This window comes from Chiloscyllium plagiosum, chromosome 5, assembly GCF_004010195.1.
Source record: "Chiloscyllium plagiosum isolate BGI_BamShark_2017 chromosome 5, ASM401019v2, whole genome shotgun sequence".
Lineage (NCBI taxonomy): Eukaryota > Metazoa > Chordata > Chondrichthyes > Orectolobiformes > Hemiscylliidae > Chiloscyllium > Chiloscyllium plagiosum.
Genome location: NC_057714.1, coordinates 109,510,124 through 109,536,540, shown reverse-complemented (window position 1 = coordinate 109,536,540; position 26,417 = coordinate 109,510,124). Strand labels below are relative to the sequence as shown.

Below are 26,417 nucleotides of genomic sequence, written 5' to 3'. Positions count from 1 at the left end.
GTGCTTAGGATTAAACATTCTCCATTATCTGGTCAACTGTAATTACATTTTTGTCTTCTCTATTAATTGAGGATAAATTAACTGGAGAGGACTAGCTTCCTCTCGATTAGCTGCAGAACATTTTACAACATGGAAGTCGCCAATATTCTTTTACCTTTAACAGTCAGATAGGCTGATGACATGGCATTTCCAGATACAAAGGTCACACGACAGCTGTCTGAAGGAATCAAGTTCTTCAATAGCAACAAATGCCGTTTCCCAGCTTCGAGGATTGCCATTTCTACATTTTCCGACTGTGAAATGGCAATGTCATCCATTAGCCACTTGTAATCATGTAATTCTGGTCTTGATAAGTGGCATTCAAACAAAGCCTCACCACCCTCTGATGTGTCTACATTTTCCAGCCCTTTGAGAATATCAGGTTGCTTTGCTGATTAAAGGAAATAAAAATATTACAGTGATTCTCATTATAACAATGCAATACTTTTTGGATCAATCTTGAATACCCCTCATTCTAAGGAGAACAAGTTTGAAAACAAAACACTGAACCATTTCAGATACCGAGTGTTATTATAAAACACTCCCAGGGTAAGTGCAGCATGATTAAGTGCAGAATAAAAATTCCTCTAGTCTCACCAACAATGTGCCTTACTTTCTAACTAACTATTGTTACTGCACAAGCATGACATTTCCTACTTAATGCATTAGCCATCTTACAATTTCAGTAACTGACATTTCCAATCCGTGCTGCATTAGCTGTGACCCGAAGGTATGGGTAAAACAGAAGTTTGCAATTTACTTTAAAAGGCTTTGCACTATAACTGAATGTATAAATTTAAATATGGGAATGAGAATTACATGTAAATTATTGAACATGTTAAATTAAAAAATCAACAAAATACGAAAAAAAAGTTGTGTCATATGATTAATGAATAGAATACCAGTATTCATAGAATGGACAGAAGTTGACTTGGTTGGTGGCACAAACTGGGTGACATAGGATCAGTCGCCATAGTGCCAGCATCCAATGTCAATTCCATTGCACTCCATGGAATCAAATATCAAGATTAAGTAGTCACCCTGATATCACCTGTTTTGCATTGCAGTCGAAGAATAATTTCTATCGCTGGATCATTATAGATTCAGTAATTCAAAGGAAATCTTCAAGCAATCTGAGTAATCATTGCAAATTTTCAGTTCTAATGTCTTTACCAAGAATAATGATGAAAGACAAAGAAAATTCAGTATATCTGGAGGGAAATAAAATATATGGAAGTGCTTTATTCTACTTCCATTCTAATGTAAATACTTGTCTTCTAAAGTAGGATGCACTGAATTGAATGAGTCCACCAGCAGCAAAGAGGCCAGTAATTTAATTCAACCATAGGATTAATAATCTGCCTCATTGTTTTCTAACTGATCAGCGATATAAAGGAGGCAGCGGTGAAGTGGTTAAACCATTGGAGCAGCAATCCAGAACACCAAACCTAATGCTTAAGAAACATGGATCTGAATCCCACCATAACAGATAGCGAAATGTGAATTTAATAAAAATCTGGAGTTAGAAACTAGGCAAATGGCTAACACTTAGCCACTGGTAATTGTCAAAAAAAAACCCATATGATTCATTAAACCCATTAAGGAAGGAAATCTATCATCCATATTTGGTCTGGCTGACACAAGAGTCCAGATCCACAGCAATGTGGTTAATTTTTAACTGCCCTCTGAGGCAATAAATTATTGGAACAATAAATACTCAAAGTTTTAAACTAGAATGGCAGGGAGTTGGGAAACAAAGTGTAGGCTTAGATTTGTCAGATTCGGATCAGGAAACAGGAGATAGAATATTAGTTATGATGTCGTCAGCAACTCTGAACGATGTAAGAAATTAGAATTAAAAAGCATCCAGCAAAGGAAATTGATGGGGTTGAACTGTTCATACTTTAATGCAATACACAAGACAAATTAACTAAAGACACAGACAGATACATGGCAGCATGATGTCATTGCTATAACGTAAATCTGTTTAAGGAGGAGCAAAACAGGCAGGTCAATATCCCTGGATATAAAGTTTACAGGAAGGATAAGGTGGGTGACAAAAAAAAAGTGGGGTTAGTAGTATTGGTTAAAGAATTATTTACTGTTGTGAGAAGGGATGATACACTAAATGCGGACACTGCACAACAATCACTAGGCACGAGTTATCCCTCACTGTCGGGAACACTTCAGTGGTCTGGGACATTTGGCCTCTGACCTTCGGGTGACCATCCTCCGAGGCAGACTTTGGGACAAGCAACAACGCAGAGTGGCTGAGCAGAAGCTGATATTAAAGCTCAATACCCATGGGAATTGCCTCAACTGGGACCCTGGGTTCATGTCACACCACAGGTGACCCCACTGCACGATATACGGCGGATGATGCGCTGTACATGGAGATTGGTGGGGTGGTAGGTGAGGACCAGTGGGGTTCTGTCCTGGTGGCGGTTGGAGGGAGGGGGCTCAAGGGCGGAGGAGCGGGAATTGGAAGAGATGCGGTGGAGGGCATCGTCGACCACGTCGGGGGGGAATTTGCGGTCCTTGAAGAAGGAGGCCATCTGGGTTGTACGTTTTTGGAACTGGTCCTCCTGGGAGCAGATGCGGTGGAGACGAAGGAATTGGGAGAATGTGATGGCGTTTTTACAGGGGGCAGGGTGGGAGGAGGTGTAGTCCAGGTAGCTGTGGGAGTTGGTCGGTTTGTCCGTGTTGATTCGGTCGCCTGAGATAGAAATAGAAAGGAGTCGCCATGGACACCCGCATGGGCCCCAGCTATGCCTGCCTCTTCGTAGGATATGTGGAACAGTCCATCTTCCGCAACTACATTGGCCCCACCCCCCACCTTTTCCTGGTTCTCACCTACCACCCCACCAATCTCCATGTACAGCGCATCATCCGCCGTCATTTCCGCCACCTCCAAGTATCTATTTCCCTCCCCTCCCCTATCAGCATTCCGTAAAGACCACTCCCTCCGTGACTCCCTCGTCAGAGCCACACCCCAGCAACACATTTTCAGTTCAAAGACTAGGGGTCATAGATTCAAGCTAAATGGCAGAAGAATTAGATGGGACGCAAGGAATTTTTTTTGTGCAGAGGGTGGTGGATGTCTGGAATTTGCTGCCTGATTCAGTGGTGCAAATAGAGACCCTAAAGTCTTTCAAAAAGTACCTGGATCTGTGCCTTGCGTGCTCTAAACTGCAGGGCTATAGGCCATGTGCAGCAAGCTGGGATTAGAAAGGGCATCTGTGCTTCATTGGATCAGCATGGACTGTTTTTATGCTGCATCGTTTCTCTAGTTCTAAATGCTGCCCTAGCCAGTGTTGCTCACATCCTCTGAATATGTTTTTTAAAAAAACATGTGGGTTGAAGTACACAATCTGTCAAAAGAAAGGTTTTTACTTAGAGTGTACAGAAACCATAGAAATATTATGGCTTAAAAAGGCCATTCATTCCATCCTTTCCGTGCTGGCAAGAAAAGAAAACAAAAACTAGCCTCCCATTCTAATCTCATTTTCCAGCACCTGCAATCTTGCAGATTACAGATTTGTTTTTCAGATGCAGTTCCAGGAACCTTTAAAATGAATTGAAGGTTTTTGTCTTCTGTGCATGATCAAGAAAGAGATGATATCCAAATTGAAACCCAAGTTATATATAGTTCAGGGAATTTGGGAGACAGTTTGGGAATTTGGTGCAGAGGGAAAGAGGTGCTTTAAGCTTGCTTTTTCGATTCATAGTTTGTAAAGTCTTTACAGGATAAATTGAAGCCTGGGATCGGAGTGACATTAGGAGTGACATTACAGGAAATCTATAGTTCATTGATTGATAATAGCCACTAATTTTACTATTATAGGTAGCTTACTGATAGGAGAAATATTTGCAGGTTACAAACTAAGAGACTAGTGTAAAATCTTTAAGAAGACATATTAAATAAGTAACTAAGCAGAGATGCAGGGCCAAGCAACGTGTGGTACCTGCATGATGTGGGAGCTGATAGACCCTACTATAGTCCGTGGTGACCACATTTGTTCCAAGTGTTGGTAACTGAGGAACTCTGGCTCAGAGTTGGTGAGCTGGAGCCTGAGCTTTGAACACTGCGACACATCAGGGAGGGGGAGAGTTATCTAAACACTATGATTCAGGTGGCAATCACAGCCCTTACATTAATTACCTTGAACTCAGACAATAGTCAGAAACAGGAGGTTGTGACAATGAGCAAGGCAGGTAGAGAGATTTAGGAGGTAGTGCTGAAGGAGCCTCAGCCCTTGAGCTTGTCTAATAGGTTTGAGATTCTTGCTCCATGTGTGTGGATGAAAATAGGGGCTATAGTGAGGATGAGCAAACTGACATTAGTGGGACAGCAAGCCATTCAGGAGAAGGGGAGAAAAGAGAAATGTAGTTGATTAGAAATAGTCTAGTCAGAGGAATAGACTCTCTTCTCTGTGCCCAGGACCAAGAGTCCCAAAGATTGTGTTGCCTGCCTGGTGTGGTGCTTGGGTTTCACTGACGGAGAAAGTGAAATTGCATGGAGTTCAGGCCAGATGGATAGAGAATTAGCTGGACAGCAGGAGACAGAAAGTAGTAGTGGAAGGGAGTTTCTCAAAATGGAGAACTGTGACTAGTGGTGTTCCACAGGGATCTATGTTGCAGCCACTGTTGCTTGTGATATACATAAATGATCTGGAGTAAGATATAGGTGGTCTGATTAGCAAATTTGCAGATGACACTAAGATTGGTGGAGGAGCGGATAGTGAAGGGCACTGTTAGAGAATGCAGAAGAATATAGATAGATTGGAGAGTTGGGTGGAGAAATGGCAGATGGAGTTCAATCTGGGCAAATGTGAGGTGGTGCATTTTGGAAATTCAAGAGCAAACTATATGGTAAGTGAAAAAGCCCTGGAGAAAACTGATGTATGGAGAGATCGGGGTATTTAGGTCCATTGTACCCTGAAGGTGGCAAAGAAAGTTGATAAAGTGGTCAAGAAGGCATATGGCATGCTTATCTTCATTGGACAGGGTTCTGAGACAAGAATTGCAGGTCATGTTACAGTTGTATAAGACTTTGGTTCGGCCACATTTCAATACTGCACAGTTCTGGTTGCCACATTACCAAAAGGATTTAGATGCTTTGGAGAGGGTGCAGAGGAGGTTCACCAAGATGTTGCCTGGCATGGAGGGTGCTAGCTATGAAGGAAGGTTGAATAAATTAGGATTATTTTCATCAGAGAGATAGAGGCTGAGGGGATACCTGATTGAGGTCTACAAAATCATGAGAGGTATAGACAGGGTGGATAGCAAGAAGTTTTTTCGCCAGAGTGGGGGATTCAATTTCTAGGGGTCACAAGATCAAGGTGAGAGGGGAAAAGTTTAAGGGAGATATGTATGGAAAGTACTTTACGCAGAAGGTGGTTGGTGCCTGGAACATGTTGCCAGTGGAGGTGGTAGAGGCGGGCACGATAGCATTATTTAGGATGTAGCTAGACAGATACATGAATGGGTAGGGAACAAAGGGATACAGATCCTTATAAAATAAGCGACAGGTTTAGATAAAGGATCTGGATCGGCGCAGGCTTGGAGGGCCAAAGGGCCTGTTTCGGCGCAGTAATTGCTTTTGTTCTTTTTTGTATCACATCTGTGCTGAAGAGAAACTTAGAGTGAAACGGGCAAGATCCAGTTGCTGTGGTTCACATAGGTACCAGTGATATTGGCAGATAGAGGAAAGAGGCTCTGCTGAGGGAATATGAGCAGTGAGGAGATAAATGAAAAAGTAGAACCAAAAAGGTAATAATCTCTGGATTACTACCTGAGCTAATTAGCACAAGGTCAACAAAACTAAACAGCTAAACATGTGGCTCAAACAATGGTGTGGGATGAACAGGTTTGAGTTCATGGAACATTAGCACCAGTACTCGGGAAGGAGAGAGCAGTTCTGATGGGCCAGGTTCCAATTGAATCATGCTGGAATGAGAGTCCCGACAAATCACATTTCAGATGGTCAACATGGTTTCATCTAGGGCAGGTTGCGTCTCACAAACCTCATTGGGTTTTCTGAGACGGTGACCAAGCATGTAGATGAGGATAGGGCAGATGACATGGTATTCATGGGCTTCAGTAAAGCCTTTGATAAGGTTCCACATGGTAAGTTGTTGGAGAAAATGAAGAGGCATGGAATTGAGGGTGATTTAGTAGTTTGGATTAGAAACTGGCTTTCTGAAGGAAGGCAGCGTGTGCTGGTTGATGAAAAATATTCAGACCGGAGTCCGGTTACCATTGGTGTGCCACAAGGACCTGTTTTGGGACCACTACTGTTTGTCATTTTCATAAATGATTTAGACATAGGCATAGGTGGATGGATTAGTAAATTTGCAGATGACACTAAAGTCGGTGGAGTAGTGGACAGTTTAGAAGAATGTTACAGGTTGCAGGGGGCCTTGAATAAACTGCAGAATTGGGCTGAGAGGTGGCAAATGGAGTTCAATGCAGCTAAATGTGAGGTGATGCACTTTGGGAAGAATAACAGGAAGGCAGAGTACTGGGTCGATGGAAAGATTCTTGGTAGTGTGGATGTGCAGAGTGATCTTGGAGTCCATGTACATAGGTCCCTGAACGTTGCCACCCAGGTTGATAGTGCTGTTAAGAAGGCATACAGTGTGTTAGGTTTCATTCGTAGAGGGATTGAGTTCCGGAGCCGCAATATCATGCTGCAACTATACAAAACGTTGGTGCGGCCACACTTGGAATATTGTGTACAGTTCTGATCCCCATATTTCGGGAAGGATGTGGAAGTATTGGAAAAGGTGCAGAGGGGATTTACCAGGATGTTGCCTGGTCTGGAGGGCATGTCTTATGAGGAAAGGCTGAGAGACTTGGGTCTGTTCTCATTGGAAAGAAGAAGGCTAAAAGGGGATTTGATAGAGACATCAAATCCCCTTTTGTGGGCGGCACGGTGGCACAGTGGTTAGCACTGCTGCCTCACAGCGCCGGAGACCCAGGTTCAATTCCCGCCTCAGGCGACTGACTGTGTGGAGTTTGCACGTTCTCCCCTTGTCTGCGTGGGGTTTCCTCCGGGTGCTCTGGTTTCCTCCCACAGTCCAAAGATGTGCAGGTCAGGTGAATTGGCCATGCTAAATTGCCTCTAGTGTTAGATAAGGGGTAAATGTAGGGGTATGGGTGGGTTGCGCTTCGGCGGGTCGGTGTGGATGTGTTGGGCCGAAGTGCCTGTTTCCACACTGTAATGTAATCTAATCTAATCTAACATACAAGATGATCAGAGGATTAGATAAGGTAGACAGTGAAAGTCTTTTTCCGAGGATGATGACATCAGTTTGTACGAGGGGGCATAACTACAAATTGAAGGGTGATAGATTTAAGACAGACATCAGAGCCAGGTTCTTTACGCAGAGAGTGGTAAGGGCGTGGAATGCCATACCTGCTAATGTTGTCAACTAGGGATATTTAAACAATCCTTGGATAAGCACATGGATGATTTTGGGATAGTGTAGGGGGATGAGCTGAGAATAGTTCACAGGTCGGCTCAACATCGAGGGCCGAAGGGCCTGTTCTGCACTGTATTGTTCTAGGTTCTAACTAAGCTATGGATAGGGCTCAGCATTGACAGACAGTACTTGTTGGGCCGAAGGGCCTGTTTCCACACTGTAAGTAATCTAATCTAATCTAATCTATATAAAGGCTAAGGATCCTAACTTCAAGCACAAAGATTAAGGGATCAACCATGAGAAATGGGCAGACAGCGCAAGATTGAGGGTGTTACACTTAAATGCACGCAGTACACAAAACAGGTAATGAGCTTGCAGTGCAGATTGAAACTGGTGTGTACAATTTTGTGAGTGTCACAGAGAAGTGGCTGCAAGGGGATCAGGACTGGGAACTAAGTATTCAGGGAAAAACATTCTATCATGCTATTTGGAGGAGATTGTGGTAGACCCCACTTAGGGAACAGGCAATTCTGGATTTGCTAATGTGTAATGCAGTAGACTTGATTAGAATGCTCAGGTGAAGGAACCCCTAGGGGGCAGTGACCATAATATGATACATTTCACATTACAGTTTGAGATGGTGAAGTTTGAATCAGATCTCATAGTTTTATAACTGAGTAAAAGTAATTGCAAAGAAATGAGAGAGGAGCTGGCCAGACAGAGGAAGAGAAGCTTGGTAGGAAAGATGGAGCAGCAATAGCAGATGTTTCCGGGGATAATTCGGGAGTGTGACGATGCTGCTCCTTTAACAAGGTTATGTTGTCCTTAGTTGTTTTCAAAAGGGATTGTAAATGGTAGAGGTTTCAACATGTTTGGAAATATCTACTTGAAAAGGTCTTTAAGCTTTTTTTAAAAGACACTTGTAAAATGAATGGCGCGGGGGGGGGGGGGGGGGGGGGGGGGGGGGGGGGGGGTTGCGGCCAGTTCTCCCAGTTCAGGGTTTGATTTGGCTTGGTTTTAGTAAGCACTCTGTTTGAGGCTGTTGGTCAAAGGAACAGCTCCATACTGATCCTCTCTCTCTCTGTGTGTGCAATCTCTCTCGTGTAAGAACCTGTGTTTGAATTTTCATTTTTGCCAAGGGGGTGTTTATGGGATGTTGCAAGTACTTGGAACAGCATCATTAAGTTGCGATAAAGTCGATTGCATTTACAGATAGGTTGTTATTCTAAATTCGGTTCTCTTTTGTTCGTACTTCAGTCAGTAGTCTGTAATTAAATTCTGTTTGTTTAAAATTGCGTGGTTGGGCCAGCTTCATCACTCTGGAATATCCACTATATACCTGCTTAAAACAATTAGAAAAGTTAGGATATGGGCTACCTTCTTGGAATATTTTTAGGGTGACTGGCCTATTCCATAACAGGAGGTACAACAGAAATTCACTTCAAGGAAGAGGAGAATGAGGTTGACAAGAGTAGTCAGGGACAGCATAAAGGCAGAAAAAAAATAATGTGGCAATGATTAATGGGAAGCAAGTGGATTGGGAAACCTTTAAAAATCAGCAGAGGAAAACGAAAAATGCAATGAAGGGAGAGATGATGAAGTAGGAAGGTAAGCTAGTTAGTAATATAAAAGAAGATTGCAAGAGGTTTTTTTCTTAGATATACAAAAGGGAAGAGAGGCAAAAAAGGTCACTGCACCATGAGAAAATGAGGCTGGAGAAGTAGTAATGGGAATAAAGAAATGGTGGAGAAATTGAACAGGTACTTTGCATCATTCTTCATGGCAGAAGACACCAGTAGTACACAAGAACTTCAAGATAGTCAGAGGGCAGAGGTGAGTGTTGTAGCCAACATTAATGAGTAGGAGCTTGGGAAGTTGAAATGCCTGAAAGTGGATAAATTACTCAGATCAGATATAGTGCACTCGAGGGTTCTGAAGGAGATTGCTGAGGAGATTGTAGAGGCATTGCTGGTAATCTTTCAGAAATCCCTGAAGGTTAGGGAGAGTCCCAGAGGATTGGAAAATAGCTAATGTAAAACCAGTGCTTAAAAATGGTGAGAGGCAGAAGACAGGAAATTATAGACCAGTTAGTGTGACGTCAGTCATTGGTCAGATTTTAGAGTCCATTATTAAGGATGAAATTTTGGACTACTTGGAAATACATGGTAAAATAGGACTGAGTCAGCATATATTCATCAAGAGGTGGCCATGCCTCTCACATCTGTTAGAATTCTTTGAGGAGGTAACAAACAAGTTAGACAAAGGTCAGTAGATGTGATCTATTTGGATTTCCAGGAGGCTTTTGACAAGGGGCTGCACAGGAAGCTGCTAAATAGCAGCCCATGGTATTCAGGCAAGATATTGGCATGGATAAAGGATTGTCTGGCTGGCAGAAGGCAGAGAGTGGAGATAAAAAGTCTTTTTCAGGACTGTAGGCAATGACAAGTGGAGGTCCGCAGGAGTCTGTGTTGGGATCACAGCAATTCATATTATACATTAATGGCCTAGATGGAGGAACAGAGGGCTCAGTTTGCAGAGGTTGCTAAGTTTGCAGATGACAGAAAGCTAGATGGAGGGAAAGGCAATGTTGAGGAGGCAGGGAGGCTGAAGGAGGACTTGGACAGACTAGGAGAGTGGGCACAGAAGTGAGATTATGTACTTTAGTACGTGGAATTAAGGAAACTTTAAGTGGGGAAAGGATTTGGAAAAAAGGATTTGGGAGTCCTAGTTTAGGATTTTTTTTAAGAATAACATGCAAGTTCAATTGGCAATTAGAAAGACAAATGCAAGGTTAGCATCAATTTGAAGAGGATGAGAATATAAGAGAGGAGATGTACTACTGAGGCTCTGTTCGGATGACATTTGGAACATTGTGAGCAGTTTTGAGCTCTGTATCAAAGGAGGAATGTACTGGCATTGGACAGGGTCTGGAGGAGGTTTACAAAAATGATTCTGGGGATGAAAGAGTTGTCATATAAAGAGTGGTAGAGTACTCTGGGTCTGTATACGATGGAGGTTAAAATGATGATGTGGGGATGACCTCATTGAAACTTAAAGAATACAGAGAGGCCTGGATTGAGTGGATATGGAGAAGAATGAACATGTTTCTATGAGCAGAAGAAATTAGGACTCAAGGGCACAGCCTCAGAATAAAGAGGCAACCCTTTTGGACTGAGGAGAGAGGAATTCCTTCAGCCAGACAGTGATGAATCGGTGGAATTCATTGTCCCCACCAGAAGGCTTTAGAGGCCAAATCATTGAGTATATTTGCAGATAGGTTCTTGATTAGTAAGGGGATCAATGGTTACGGGGAGACAGCAGGAGAGTAGGGTTGAGAAGCATATCAGCTATGGTCGAATGGCAGAGCAGACTTGATGAGCCAAAATGGCCTAGCTCTGCTTCTTTACCTAATGCCTTATGATTTTTAGTGGTGGCGAACTCCAGACTATTGTAAACTCCCGAGTGAAAATATCCCCTTTAGTCCATATACCAACCACTTTAAATTTGCAGAGAGAGCTGGTCTTTTATGTCTGGCATATCCAATCCCCTCATAATCCCATTATCGCTTTCTCATGTACACCAAAGCAGTAACTGCACCAACACTTGCTGGTCCTTCGATGAAAACTCTAATCAGTAAAAAGATACATTTTGTTGCTGCGCTGTACTCATTAAGATAATATGCAAGATAAAAGGGAACTACATGTTTACACTGCATGAGCAGAGTCAGTTTATTTCAGTCCCAGAAAAGGTGCTATATATGCTGAAGGCAGGTGTGTGTGTGTTTCGTTTCCATGTGCATATATGTAAAGGAGTAAGCAATTTGTGGAGATGAACTCCAGAGAGAGAGAAAGGCAGTTCAGCAATCAAAAAGATGAATTATAGTCTGCCAGGGAGAAAGAAAAGCTTCTAATGGGGACTGTAAGCACATGAAAGTGGGTTGGCTGTCTTGAATGCAGCCCATGTGATGAGCATTGAGGCCATGATCACCTGAAACCAACTTTCTTGGGCCAGCCACATGCTTCAGTTCCGACTACCAAAGCAAATCTTCTTTGCCCATATCAAAGAAAGCACTAAAACAAGAGGAGGACCAATGAACTGCTTCAAAGACTCTCTGAAGACTTACCTCAAGTAATGCAACAGATGCCAATACTTGGGTAGCCCTCTCTTAGAAGAAACTGACTGAGTGGAATCTCCTTTATGAAAGGACACAATGCTTCAAGAACACCTGTTGGCAAGAGGCAGCATGAAAAAGGAACCGGAAAGGAATGCCGGCAATCTCATAGTCAAGGGCCAATTCCACCTGCCAACAGTGCATTTGGAGATGCAACTCCAGTTTGGGCTCATCAGTCACACTAGGACCCACAGAACCGTAACCAGTGACATTGAACTTCTTAGGTGGACAATCATATTTGTTAGTGAATGATTGCTGATGATGGACTGCTTTGATTTGTTAAGATCTCAACTGGTGTTATTACTGAAAAAGCCAGAACCCAGAGTTAGATCTGCCAAGCCAGAATTCAATTTGCTTTTCTTTAAACAATGGATGTCAGTATTGCAACGCGAAAGCCTGCGACAGCAATTTTAACAAAAAATAATTGAACAATAAAAGCTAAACTATATTATATTAGACAAAATGGTTGTTAAGGTTTCATTACAAATCCCAGACAAGGATTCATTCTCACACTATTCCTTTTATCCCAGCATTAATCTTACAAACAACCAAAATCCAGCAAAGATTTACAATTATCTCCACATCAAGGCTTCTTGCTCAGGATGGCACTGCTATATCTGGTTTCCCTCTGGCGTATATTCCCTATATTCTCTTCAGCTTGCACCTTTCCATGGAAAACCCAAAACAAATGGCTCACTAAACTCACTACTACATAATTTTCAGAGCAAACAGGAGCTCCCTAAATTTAATTTTCTGTAGTCTTACTAGAGTTCAATATTCCTGCCTCTATTTCCTGGCATACACATGTGGATTTTTTGGTATCTCCGTGTGTTTCTGCATCCCCATGACTTGGCAACAACGGATTTTTTTTTCACCTTTGTTCTAATGCACTAAACTATTAACTCCCACCCATCCAAAGATTATAAAAGCTCACTAAAAATGCATGTATACATACAAACATGGATCACTCTCCCAAGAACTCTTAAAAATGAAAATAAAATCTGTTGCCCCAAGAACAGAAGGAACATATGCACACAGGGTGTCTGCTTCAATTAAGTAAAATAGGTGACGGCCATTCTCTGCTTCACTCCTCAGGACAATACCTGCAACTGAAGTCAACCAGTTTAATCTAAATTTAAATAAAACTTAAGTTAACTATCATTCTTCATTTAACTACTGCATTCTCTATGGCAACACTTCTATCAGTAACTCAGCATTCTTCGCTTGTACAATATGAATAAGTTGTTTCCTTTACTTTGATTTTTTTGCAAATTATTCAAACAAATATAAGACATGGAAGTTTTATTTGTCATCAACAAAACTCATGTTCTGTATTACCAAACAACAAATTAGTTAAACATGAGTTTCTCCTTAAAAAAATCCACAGTGGCTTTCCTTAATTATACCAAATTTGTTCAACTGATTTTTAATTTAGTGTTAGATTATAGTTTCTAAACACTTTACCAATACCACGGTTAAATTTACAGGTCTGTAATTTCTTGGTTTGTCCTTACATTTTTTTTTAAAACAATGGCTGTATTAAGTGTAGTTCTCAAGTCCTCTGGTACTACCCCATTTCAAAGGAACATTGAAAGGTTATGGCTAGTATTTCTCAACTTTTCCTTCCCTTCCCTCAGAATCTGAGTTACATCTCTTCTGGACCTGGTGACTTATCAGCATTAAGTATATCCAGCCTTCATCTTCATCTATATTTTTCTCATTTAGTGGCTCAACTATCACCTTTTTCAGTAAAGTTTTAAATATGCTTCTTATTCACTTCAGCCACTGCCTGTGGGAGCAAGTACTATGTTGTCACTGCTCTAAGAAAAGCAGTTACTTTTGAGCTCCCTATTGGATTACCTTGTTTCAATGGCCTTCAATTAAGCGCTTTCCCACAAATGGAACCTTCACTTCTGTATCCACTGTCAGCAAAACATTCTATTATTTTAGAGTGGATATATTTCTGAAATATTGAGGAGTTGAAGGCTATGAGCTGAAGTGAAAAAAAAATTAAAGCCTAGGGGCAGCTCAGCCATAATCTTATAGAATGGCTTGTGGCTGAATAGCCTACTCTTGCACCTGTTGCATATGTTCTCTGGCACCTTTCAGTTTATTTCAAGATAAAGGAAAAGACCCAGTCTGTCTACCCTTCCCTAAAAACAAGGAAAAGCAGCCGAAAGAAATGGAGCAAGATATTCAAAGGCTGTAGGTCTCTATTTGTACACCTTGTGATTCACAGAATCAGAATCCCAAAAGTATTATGGTGCAGAAGTTAGCCATTTGGCCTGTTGTGCCTACTAGCTCTTCAAGTGAATGTTTGAGATGATGTCTCATAGAAAAGTGCTATAGCACTTCACTTGGCCTTGGAGCAGTCTTTGTCCTATTTCAATGTTGATTATTTTTTCACCTCAAGAAGGCAGCTCACCACCACGTTCTCAAGGACAATTAGGTATGGGCAAGAAATGCTGGCCCAGCTAGCAACACGCACATCCCAGGAGTGTTTGGCAGCAGAGGTGTAGAGTCATACTCTCTGCCTCATTGCATCGATACATAATAGATGCATAAATCCTTTTGTTGTTCTCCACATGGCCCTAATCCTTCTTTTACCACCCTTTTACTTTTGATGTCTACAGAAGACTTTGATATGTCTATAGAAGACATTAGCTGCTAGTCTTTTTTCATACTCTCTCCTTACTGCTTTTTTCTTTCACCTTTCCTCTGAACTTTCCATTTTCATCTTCTTCTCTTGTGTTGTAGAAACATAGGAGAAAGTGAGGACTGCAGATGCTGGAAAAGTGCAGCAGGTCAGGCAGCATCCAAGGAGCAGGAGAATCGACATTTCGGGCGTAAGTCCTTCTTCAGGAAAGTAGAAACATAGTAACAGAATTAGACTATTCAGCGCACTGAACCTGCCCTACCACTCCAGATCATGGTTCATTAGCACCTTAATGCCTCTTCCACATACTATGTCCATATCCTTTAATGCTGGTACTTTCCAGAAATCTATGTTTTTTTTGCTCATTGATCGAACTTCTACAGCCCTCTGGGATAGAGAATTCCAAAGAGACAGTACCCTCTGAACGAAAGAACACCTCAGCATGAGAATTATCAAATGTGCCATGATCTAATTGATTAGTTGATCAAACTCAATTGCTTTATCCTGACATTATGTCCTCATGTTCTAGAGACACCCTGCCAGGGAGAACATCTTATATCAGCCTGTCATGGCCTGTAAGTATTCTGTAAGCTTCAATGAGATTGCCTCTCATTCTCCAAAATTCTAAAATACATCCAATATCCTCAATTGAGTCAGAATTCTGGAAATCCCTTCCTAACAGCATTATGTGTGTACCTACACCAAACAACAGCTCACCACCACCTTCTCAAGGGCAATTAGGAATGGGCAATAAATGCTGATCCAGCCAGTGACACCTAGATCCCATGAATGAATAAAAAACTCTCCTCAAAAGACAATCCTGCGACCCTAGGGATTAATTTGGTGAGCCTCTCTTGCACCCCCATCGTAGATATATCCTTCCTTAGACAAGGGACAAAAAAGTGCAAAAAAATTCCATCTGAGATCTCACCAAGGCTCTTTGCAACTGCAGCAAGACATCTTTACTTCTGCACTCAAATCCTTTTGAAATGAATGCTGACATATTGTAGTTTACATTGTTCAACCTGCATGCTAGCTTTCAGTGACTCAAACATGAATCTTCAGATTCCTCTAGTCTTGTTTGGTTTCATCTTCGTATCATTCCTTTTGTGATACAGAGACCTCTGGTTTTCCTTGTCTTTTCTAGCCTTCTTGTTATAATATACTGCAACTGTGACCACAAGACGTTAAAGCAGAAGTAGGTTATTAAGCCCATCAAGTCTGTTTTGCCACTTAATGAGACCATAGCTGATCTGATAATCCTCAACTCCACTTTCCTACATTTTTCCCATAACTCTTCATTCCTGTACTGTCAAAAATCTGTCTATCTCAGCCTTGACAAAACTTAACAGCCAACAGCTACAGCACTCTATGGTAAGAATTCCACAGATTCACTTCCTTCTGGGAGAGGAAATTCCTCTTAAATGGATGACTCCATGTGCTGAGGTTATATCCTCTAGTTTTGGATTCTCCCATAAGGGAAAACAACCTCTCAGCATCGATCTTGCCAAGCTGCCTAAGAACTAAGGTTCCTAAAATACTCCTAAACTACAATAAGTACAGCTGCAACATACTCAATTTCTCATCAGAAGAAAATCCTTCATGGGGTCAACCTGGTGAACTTCCTCCGTATCCAAAATATTTTCTCTTTAAAGGCTGTCTTTTGTTCAATTGGTTTTACCTGTGTTATAATGATGAATCAGAATCCTGAAATCCATATAAATACTGAACTTTTTATGCCAAACCAATGTATTTATTTGCTTTGATTTATTGTAATCACATGCACAGTGAAAAGCTTTGTTTTGCAAGCAGTACAGACAGATCATAGCAAATGGAGGACTGCTACAACCAAAAGACGATGTGATTGTAATTTCACGGACTGGCAGAGTTCTTTGTCGACCCACAGAATTCCCTAAGGACAGGGAAACATCAAACAGAAAGAGCAAAAAGGAAAGAATGAAGACAGAATGACTTTCCATAACTTCTCTTCACAGAAAGCCATTTCTTGTGACATGTCTGTACCCCTATTTGATACTTGAACCACCTGACTGATCTCATTCACCAGAACCAGATCCTTTCTCATTGTTCTGAAAAACGCACTAATACAGAAAACTTTCAAAAACACACTTTATAAATTCCTCCCCAAATCTGCCCTTATGTATGCCAGTCTAAATTGGAATGTCTCTAATTATACATTAGGTATATTTCTTGCATCTCTGTAATTCTATTGCAAATTTATTTCTCAGTATCTTTTCCATAAATTAGAGGCTTATAGAATACACCCAGTAGAGTAATGGTTGAAATAGTTCTGCAAACAATTGTCAAGGTTAGTGGGCTAGATTGCTAAGCACTATCTTGGAGACTCAAAAAAAAGCATTGGTTTGTGTAGTGACTGGAATGAGGTCAGCCATGTAGACCTCATAAAATGTGTGTTCCCCGATTTGGCTGTTAACCTGGTCTAATCATAGAGTCCTGGCTGACAGATATAAGTAGGAATGTCAGAAGTTCTGCTCACTCTAGGAGCCAGCTCTGTGCTACCTGGGTCAGTGTCAGGTACTATGCAAATGTAAATAAAAGGTACTTGGTAATGGGATATCAGTCTTTGTGGAGTTATTTCAGTATGGTTAAACAGAAGAGTTAGAATGCCGTGGATCTCAGATGAAACATGCAAGGAAGAGGACAAGATATGGAAGAACAAAAACACAAATGAAGTTAAACAAAAATATGGAAAGCTAAACAATGAGCTAAGAAGAGAGACCGACCAGGCAAGAGAGAAGTGGTGGCAGAAACTACAAGTAAATAGAAATTGTGAGAACAGGAGAAGGAGAGATAAAAAGCTCTAAAGCAAATTGATACTGCAAATGGTATACTACTTACAGAATCTGAGGGAGTAAAGAATAGATAGAAAAAGTTAAAGATCTACATCACAAAGGTAGCAAGCAAACTTATTTAGAAAGAAGACACTTCACAGGAAGTTTTAAGAGCCAAACTTTTGGAATGTGAATTATTCAAAGTTACAAGACAACTGATGCCAGAAAAAGCAGGATGATACAGTACCCCTGAAAAATTATGAAAGGACTTCAATTGGGTTCAGAATGAGTTATAGAACTAAAGAAGCTATAGCAAGAATGAGAGCTTCAGGCAAAAAGAAGCTTTTTTTCTCTCTTTTTCCCCCATCACTAAATTAGCTGCAGTATTCTTTCACCTGTAAATCACTTGAGTTTTGCAATTAACTAATTTCCTACAAAGCCCATTAAAGGGCGATGCAGACCAATGCAAAAGGAGTAAGAAGTTTACACCTGTTCTGTGCATCATGGAGAAGATTTTGACTGGCTGAACTGGAACCAGCTGTTAAAAGTGCTCAAAGCAATCAATCAGAGTTGATTGGAAAAATAAAAGAATGATTAGAGCTCTGAGCATAGGACAGGCTGCTTCAATTAGAACAGTATTTGGTAAACCTGAGTGTGGGGAAGACAAGGCTATATACTAGCATGATTGGTCTTTAACATCCATGTCCAAGGCATGATTAAAGAGGTACTATATGAGTAAAGCAATATATTAAAGTAAGAAATTAACTGGTGAAGATAGTGAATCTGTTACAACACTTCTGTGAAATTCATAGGATGCCAGACCCCAGTGGTTGTCATATAGAATGGAGTGGTAAAAGCTGATTAATAAAAATAAATGTAAAAAAAACCTTAATTTTGAAAAGTGAAAGGCATACTTTGGGAACATAGAGATTGAAGTAAATGGTCAACAGTTGGAATAGATATCACAGTTAAGTACCTGGGATACATAAGTTAAAGACATAAGAAATCGAAGTTGGCATAACAAAGAATTGCTGTAAGTATCAAACTTAAGAATATTTACAAGATTGTGATTTTAGTGTTTAGAAATAAAATGTAGGTTAAAATCTAAATCTTACTGAGAGCTAGAACTCATTATCCTGAAGTGTACGGGTCTCATCATCAAAGAAGAAAATAAGAAGGGAAAATCATTTTGGCAAACCATAAAGTAGACAGGAGAGACCCAAGGCTTGTGCCACAAACCCTGCCAGGCCCAGGACTAGATAGAAAGGATTTTTTGGAAAATATATTTTGTTGTATGGGATGGAAAAGTGGGAAAATGAGGATATTGATAGTTTTGAATGTTGTGAAATTTAAATTCATACAGTCATCAAGATCTACAGCACAGAAAAATGTCCTTTGGCCCATCAAATCTGTGCCAGTCAGAAACAACCATCTAACTATTCTAATCACATTTTCTAGCACTTGGCAAATAGCGAATAGATCTCGGCATTTTGAAGAAGCAAGGAACATACCAAATGGACACATCACAAGACCAGTGAAAAAGATCTCAGGATAGTGAAATTGGAATGATCATTAGTGAATATCATCAAAGAGAGACTGGAAGATTGGACTAACCATCTGTCAAGGGTTGGAGAACTTATAGAATTAAATGATTGAAAGAAGATTAGAGGCCTCTAGAGCAAAGCATTAAAACGAATAATGCCAGACAACTTGAACTTGAAACAGGAAACTCTTACAAGCAACTGGAAAAGATCATGTAGTATTATGTTGAGTGGAGAAACTAACTGAAGACATATCGTTATGCAAATCGTTATTACTATTACTTTGCAGTGGTATCTCTATTGCTTCTTTACCCTAACCAAATAGATTCTTAAAAATCACACAACACCAGGTTATAGTACAACAGGTTTAATTGGAAGCACACTAGCTTTCGGAGCATCGCTCCTTCATCAGGTGATAGTGGAGGGCTCAATCCTAACACAGAATTTATAGCAAAAATTTACAGTGTGATGTAACTGAAATTATACATTGAAAAATTGATTGTCTGTTAAGTCTTTCATCTGTTTGAATACCATGATAGTTTCACTTCTTTCATGTGTAAATCACAGAACCTTTTATTTAAAAGTTGCATTCTCAGGTTAGCTGTTAACAATGAGTGATAGTTAGACAATATGTTGAAGGTGTTAGCCCCCTGTGTTCTCTGTCTATGCCATGATGTTTAGATTGATTCTAATCTAAAAAGTGAGATAATGGAGTTTTACATGAATTCATGCAGTTTTTGAGCAAAGTACAATGTAACCCTGAAAGTATAAATTCACCCCACAAAATATATGTGTGCATGTGTGTCTTTGTCTGTGTGTGTGTCTGTCTGGGTTGGGGATTGAGAGTGTGAGAAAGTGTATGTGTGTGTGTGTAGTGAGTGTAGAGTGTCTTAAGTCTGTGAGGGGGTGCATGTGTAAGTGTGGGAGTGCGTGTCTGTAAGGATGTGTGTGGATATCTGTGTGCGCATCTGTGTATATATATGTCTGTGTGTATAGGAGTGCCTGTGTGTGTGTAGGAGTGTCTGTGAGTGTGTGTATAGTGCAATGGTGGTCACCTGTAATGTGACATGAACCCAAGGTCAAGGTTGAGGCCCTCCTTATGGGTACCGAACTTAGCTATCAACCTCTGCTCAGCCACTTTGTGCTGCCTGCCTGTCCCGAAGTCTGCCTCGGAGGATGGTAATCCGAAGGTCCGAGGTCGAATGTCCTGGACCACTGAAGTGTTCCCCAACTGGGAGGGAACACTCCTGTCTGTTGATTGTTGTGTGGTACCCATTCACATTGTGTCGTAGCCTTTGCTTGGTTTCCCCAATGTACCATGCCTCAGGGCATCCTTGTCTGCAACGTATAAGATAGACAACATTGGCTGAGTCACATGTGTACCTGCCATGTACAAGGTGGGAAGTGTCTCCACACGTAATGGTGGTATCTATGTCCACACTCTGACACGTCTTGCAGCGCCTACCGAAACAGGGTTATATGGAGTTGTCCCGCGAACCGGGCAGCTTGCAACGAACAATGATCTGTTTGAGGTTTGGCGGTTGTTTAAAGGCAAGTAGTGGAGGTGTGGGAAGGTCTTGGTGAGGTACTTATCCTCATTGATAATGTGTTGCAGGTCACGAAGAACCTGGCGTAGATTTTCAGCTCCTGAGAAATACTGAACAACAAAGAGTACCCTGTCGGTTGCAGCACGTGTCTATCTCCTGAGGAGGTCATTACGGTTCCTTGCTGTGGCACTTCAGAACTGGCGGTCGATGAGTTGGGCATCGTACCCTGTTCTTGTGAGGGCATCTCTGAATACTTCCAGGTGTCCGTCACGTTCCTCCTCATCTGAGCAGATCTGGTGTATGTGTAGGGCTTGTCCATAGGGGATGGCTGTTTTAATATGTTTTGGGTGAAAGCTGGAGAAGAGTAGCATTGTGAGATTGTCTGTGGGTTTGCGGTAGAGTGTGGTGCTGAGGTGTCCATCCTTGATGGAGATGCATGTGTCCAAGAACGAGACAGATAGTCGAGAGTAGTCCATGGTGAGTTTGATGGTGGGATGGAACTTGTTGACGTCACTGTGTAGTTTTATCAGTGACTCCTCGCCACAGGTCCAGAGGAAGAAAATGTCGTCAATGTACCTGGTGTATAATGTTGGTTGGAGATCCTGCATAGAGAAGGAGTCTTGTTCGAACCTGTGCATAAAAATGTTGGCATATTGGGGTGCAAATTTGGTTCCCATGGCTGTTCCATGTGTCTGGATGAAGAACTGGTTGTCAAAGGTGAAGTCGTTGTGATCAAGGATAAAGCAGATGAGTTGTAGGATGGTGTTTGGAGATTGGCAGTTGTTGGTGTTAAGTACTGAGGCTGTTGCCGCAATGCCATCATTGTGGGGGATGCTGGTGTAGAATGCGGAAACGTCCGTTGTGATGAGGAATGTTCCCGGTTCAACTGGTCCGTGGGTGCTGAGTTTCTGTAAGAAATCCATAGTGTCGCGACAGAAGCTGGGGATCCCCTGTACAATAGGTTTCAAGATGCCTTCAACATAGATGGAGAGATTCTCACATAGGGTCCCATTGCCCGACACGATGGGACATCCTGGTGTACCTTTGGAAAGCAATAAAAGTCACCTACACGAGAAGTACGTGGGATGAGGGCTCGCAGGGAACTCTGAATGACTGGATCCAAAGTTCTGATCAATGTATTTAATTCACGGCGTGTTCTTTGGTTGGATTCATGTAAAACTGAGCTCAAAAACTGCGTGGATTCATGTGAAACTCCATTATCTCACTTTTAAATTAGAATCAATCTAAACATCATGGCATAGACAGAGAACACAGCGGGCTAACACCTTCAACATATTGTCTAGCTATCACCCATTGTTAACAGCTAATCTGAGAATGCAACTTTAAAAAAAAGGTTTGTGATTTACACATGAAAGAAGTAAAACTATCATGGTATTCAAACAGATGAAAGACTTAACAGACAATCAATTTTTCAATGTATAATTTCAGTTACATCACACTGTAAATTTTTGCTATAAATTCTGTGTTAGGATTGAGCCCTCCACTATCACCTGATGAAGGAGCGACGCTCCGAAAGCTAGTGTGCTTCCAATTAAACCTGTTGTACTACAACATGGTGTTGTGTGATTTTTAACTTTGTACACCCCAGTCCAACACTGGCATCTCCAAATCACAAATAGATTCTATCCTTGACTTCATTAGACATTCTCCAACTCCAGCAAATAGAATGTAACCCTTAATCAATACTGTTATACCTCTTGCTGTCCGTCCTCATCTATCTTCGCAAGCACCTGTTGAGGAATATTTTTATATCTGGTCCTGCCTTTTTTTGAGAGAGAGAATTTCATTATTGCTTCAACATCACATTCTGCCAATAGTGAGTTTGCATCTCACCAAGCTTATTTAACACACTTTGAAAAATGTGTTCACAGAAATGTACCAATTTTGACCTTATTGCTTTTCCTCTTATTCTTACCCCATCTAATACCTTACAATTTCTGACACTATTGGTTATTTGTCTCTCCCAATACATTGTGCACCTTATTTTTCCTTCTATAATGTTACTTTCTTGTTCCTATCTGCCAAATAGTTTATTTAGTCCCTAATAATAGTATTAGCAAACTGCCCTGCAAGAACATTGATTTTGGTACTGTTAGATGTAACCCTTCCAGCCTTAACAGATCACATCACTCTTTGAACCTAGATTTCTTGCATTGGTAGGCCCATTGTTCTATCTGTCCCACATGCATTGCACAAATTTTGAAATGCAAAACAGCTTCAACATGGGTGCTAAACACCACACAGCTCGGTTGCCTTTTATGTCCGGCAACAATGTTAATACTGTTTGACCAACATACTGCTTGCAAATGCTGGCTAAAACAGCTTTATATTTCTTGTCATATGTAGTCTTATTGTAATTATCTAAAATAAAGAGAACCTTACAAACAATATTAGTGATAATCAAATCTCAATGAAAGTTTACCGTTTCTAATTAAAAGTTTTTTTGGTTGTTCTTTGCCAATTTTACGCACTCGATGCTATTTATTTAGTTAATTTCTCTTCCTGAAACCCTTAAACCAAGTGCTAACACAGTTCAGATTTGTTAACATGGATTCCACCAACTGCTTTTCCACAGACTTCTGCTTCTGGAGCTTTTCTCTGACGAGCATCCAGTCACTCATGATGTCCTCTGCCCTACCTGAATTGGAGACTGCTTCACAAGGCTGCTACTTTTACAGGCCTCATTCTCTCAAAATGATCTGCTCCACTCTCTGAAAGAAATCTGCTCAATCTCTGATCTCCTGGATGAAAGCAGAGATGCCAGTGAACCGAGCGGAGACACCAGTGGCACATTGCGGAATGGGGGTAGTGGCCTAGTGTGGAAGCGCAGCGGCAGCAGCCAGTATGCAAACCACATGGAGGCCCCCTGTGTTGGTATTCTGCGGACAGCCTTTGGAGAAAGGCTATGTTGTTTGTCTTTTTAACTTTGCTTCTTGTTTTCCTGACCTATGGTCATATTATGTATAGCGGTAAATGTAACTTCGTTTTCTTCATTTCTCTATTCTGTAACAAAGGATTGTACCTAGGTATATTTGCACCTAAAATGGCACTGTAAGTGGTAACTTAAAAACTTTTCATTATACTCATTTGAATACACGTGAGAATAAAGCTAATTCATTCATTAAAAATCTTGCTGTCTCTTCCAGAGGATACCTTGTTGTTTGACAACAGTCCTTGTTTCTCTCTTCTATCCTTGTCTCTAAAATACTTAAATATTCGTCTCAAGGGTTTTAAAAGCCACATTTAAATGCATGAAAAAATTTCCAGAAAATCCTAACTACTCACACAGCTAAAAATTTAAACTAAAACTATGCCTTCCTGCGAGAGAGAGAGAACCCACACAGTTACTTCCTTTGATGCTTGAATTCGTGTATCGCTGGACATCGGAGTGCATCTGGGAAAATGGTTAAACAGTGAAAGTCACAACTGATCTTGGAGGAACTACTGGGCGAGGTTCACAGCACAGAATCAGATAAGCTAAGTGTTGTTTTAAGTGTGGCCTACAGAGAATCTGCAGTAGTGAATAGAGTGGGTTCTTTCTTGATTAGATGTTTTTGGAGACATTTCTCTTGATTAAACTTAAAATATAAGCCATAACTATTAATTTAACCTGGGGCAGTGTTTGTAGAGGAACAAGACAGTGTTATTTTCTGGGTCAGTAGATTGTGAAGGAGCAAAAATGGCCTTTAGTAGAGTGATATGTACTTCATGTCAGATGTGGGAGTTTAAAGAGAATTTAAGGGTTACTGCTGATTATATCTGCCATAAATGCTGCTGGCTGCAAATTTTATCAGATCGAATGCATTGGTTGGAGAAATAATTAGAAGCAATGAGGAATTTGCAACAGCAACAGTATGTGATGGATGGCAGTTATAGGAAGGGGGGGAAAGTCATATAGATGGGTTAACTCCAGGAAAGGTAAGAGAGGTAGGCAGCTAGTGCAGAAGTTTTTTGTGGATATAGCCATTTCAAACAGGTATGCTGTTTTGGAAAATGTAGGGGGTGATGGATTCTCAGGGGAATGTAGCATGAACAGCCAAGTTTCTGCTATTGAGACTGGTTCTAATGCAACGAGGGGTACATCGGCTTCCAAGCGATCAGTTGTGTTAGGGAATTCTGTAGTCCGAGGTACAGAGAGACGTTTTTATGGCCAGCAGCGAAAAAGCAGAATGATGTGTTGCTTCCCTGGTGCCAGGATCAAGGATGTGCAGAATGTTCTCACAAGGGAGAGGAGCCAACAAGAGATCATTGTTCACATTGGAACCAACGACATAGGAAGGGGAAAAGGTTGAGATTCTGAAGGGAGAGTACAGAGAGTTAGGCAGGAATTTAAAAAGGAGGTTCTTGAGAGTAGTAATATCTGGATTACTCCTGGTGCTACGACCTAATGAGGGCAGGAATAGGAGAATAGAGCAACTGAATGTATGTCTGAGGAGCTAGTGTATGGGGGAAGGACTCACATTTTTGGATCATTGGAATCTCTTTTGGGGTAGAAGTGACCTGTACAAGAAGGACGGATTGCACCTAAATTGGAAAGGGACTAATAAACTGGAAGGAAGATTTGCTTGAGCTGCTCGGGGGATTTAAACTAGTAAGGGTGGGGGCCCTTCAACATACTGTGTCAGGAAACCCTCCTGTACACATTGGACAAAAACTGATCCATCTGACGTACTAGAGTTAAAGCATTTCCAGTCAATGTTAGGGAAGTTAAAGTCCCCCATAATGACCATCCTGTTCCTTTCACTCCTACCCAGAGTAATTTTGCTAATCCTCTCTTCCATTTCCCTGGAACTCTGCGGAGATTTATTTGCTACAGCTGCTCGGGAGGATTTAAACTAGAAAGGGACCCAGGGAGATAGTGAGGAAAGAGATCAATCTGAGACTGCTACAGTTGAGAACAGAAGTGAGTCAAACAGTCAGGGAAGGCAGGGACAAGGTAGGACTAATAAATTAAACTGCATTTATTTCAATGCAGGGGGTCCAACAGGGGAAGGCAGATGAACTCAGGGCATGGTTAGGAATATGGGACTGGGAAATCATAGCAATTACAGAAACATGGCTCAGGGATGGGCAGAACTGGCAGCTTAATGGTGGCACAGTGGTTAGCACTGTTGCCTCACAGCACCAGAGACCCGGATTAAATTCCCACCTCAGGCGACTCTCTGTGTGGAGTTTGCACATTCTCCCCGTGTCTGCGTGGGTTTCCTCCGGGTGCTCCGGTTTCCTCCCACAATCCAAAAATGTGCAGGTTAGGTGCTAAATTGTCCGTAGTGTTAGGTGAAGGGATAAATGTAGGGGAATGGGTCTGGGTGGGTTGCACTTCAGCGGGTCGGTGTGGACATGTTGGCCCGAAGGGCCTGTTTCTATGCTGTAAATAATCTAACCTAATCTAATAATGTTCTAGGATATAAATACTACAACAAGGATAGAAAGGGAGGCAAGAGAGGAGGGGTGGGTAGGGGGTGGCATTTTTGATAAGGGATAGCATTACAGTTGTGCTGAGGGAGGATATTCCCGGAAATACATCCAGGGAAGTTATTTGGGTGGAACTGAGAAATAAGAAAGGGATGATAACCTTATTGGGATTGTATTATAGACCCCCTAATAGTCAGAGGGAAATTGAGAAACAAACTTGTAAGGAGATCTCAGCTATCTGTAAGAAACATAGGGTGGTTATGGCAGGGGATTTTAACTTTCCAAACATTGACTGGGACTGCCATAGTGTTAAGGGTTTAGATGGAGAGGAATTTGTTAAGTGTGTACAAGATAATTTTCTGATTCAGTATGTGGATGTACCTACTAGAGAAGGTGCAAAACTTGACTTACTCTTGAAAAATAAGGAAGGGCAGGTGACTGAGGTGTCAGTGGGGGAGCACTTTGTGGCCAGCGTCCATAATTCTATTAGATTTAAAATAGTGATGGAAAAGGATAGACCAGATCTAAAAGTTGAAGTTCTAAATTGGAGAAAGGCCAATTTTGACGGTATTAGGCAAGAACTTTCGAAAGCTGATTGGAGGCAGATGTTCACAGGTAACGGGACAGCTGGAAAATGGGAAGCCTTCAGAAATGAGATAACAAGAATCCAGAGAAAAGTTATTCCTTTCAGGGTGAAAGGAAAGGCTGGTAGGAATAGGGAATGCTGGATGACCAAAGAAATTGAGGATTTGGTTATGAAAAAGAAGGAAGCATATGTAAGGTATAGACA

The 26,417-nt window shown here is 41.3% G+C and overlaps 1 protein-coding gene across 1 annotated transcript in view; it reads right to left on the bottom strand.

Moving 5' to 3' along the window:
• Positions 1-26,417, bottom strand: part of LOC122550328 (obscurin-like) — a 784,231-nt gene that overhangs the window by 268,683 nt on the left and 489,131 nt on the right. The window contains exon 60 of the mRNA XM_043691054.1: positions 155-430. Within this exon, the coding sequence (XP_043546989.1) occupies positions 155-430 (276 nt within the window). The remainder of the gene's footprint in view (positions 1-154; positions 431-26,417) is intronic.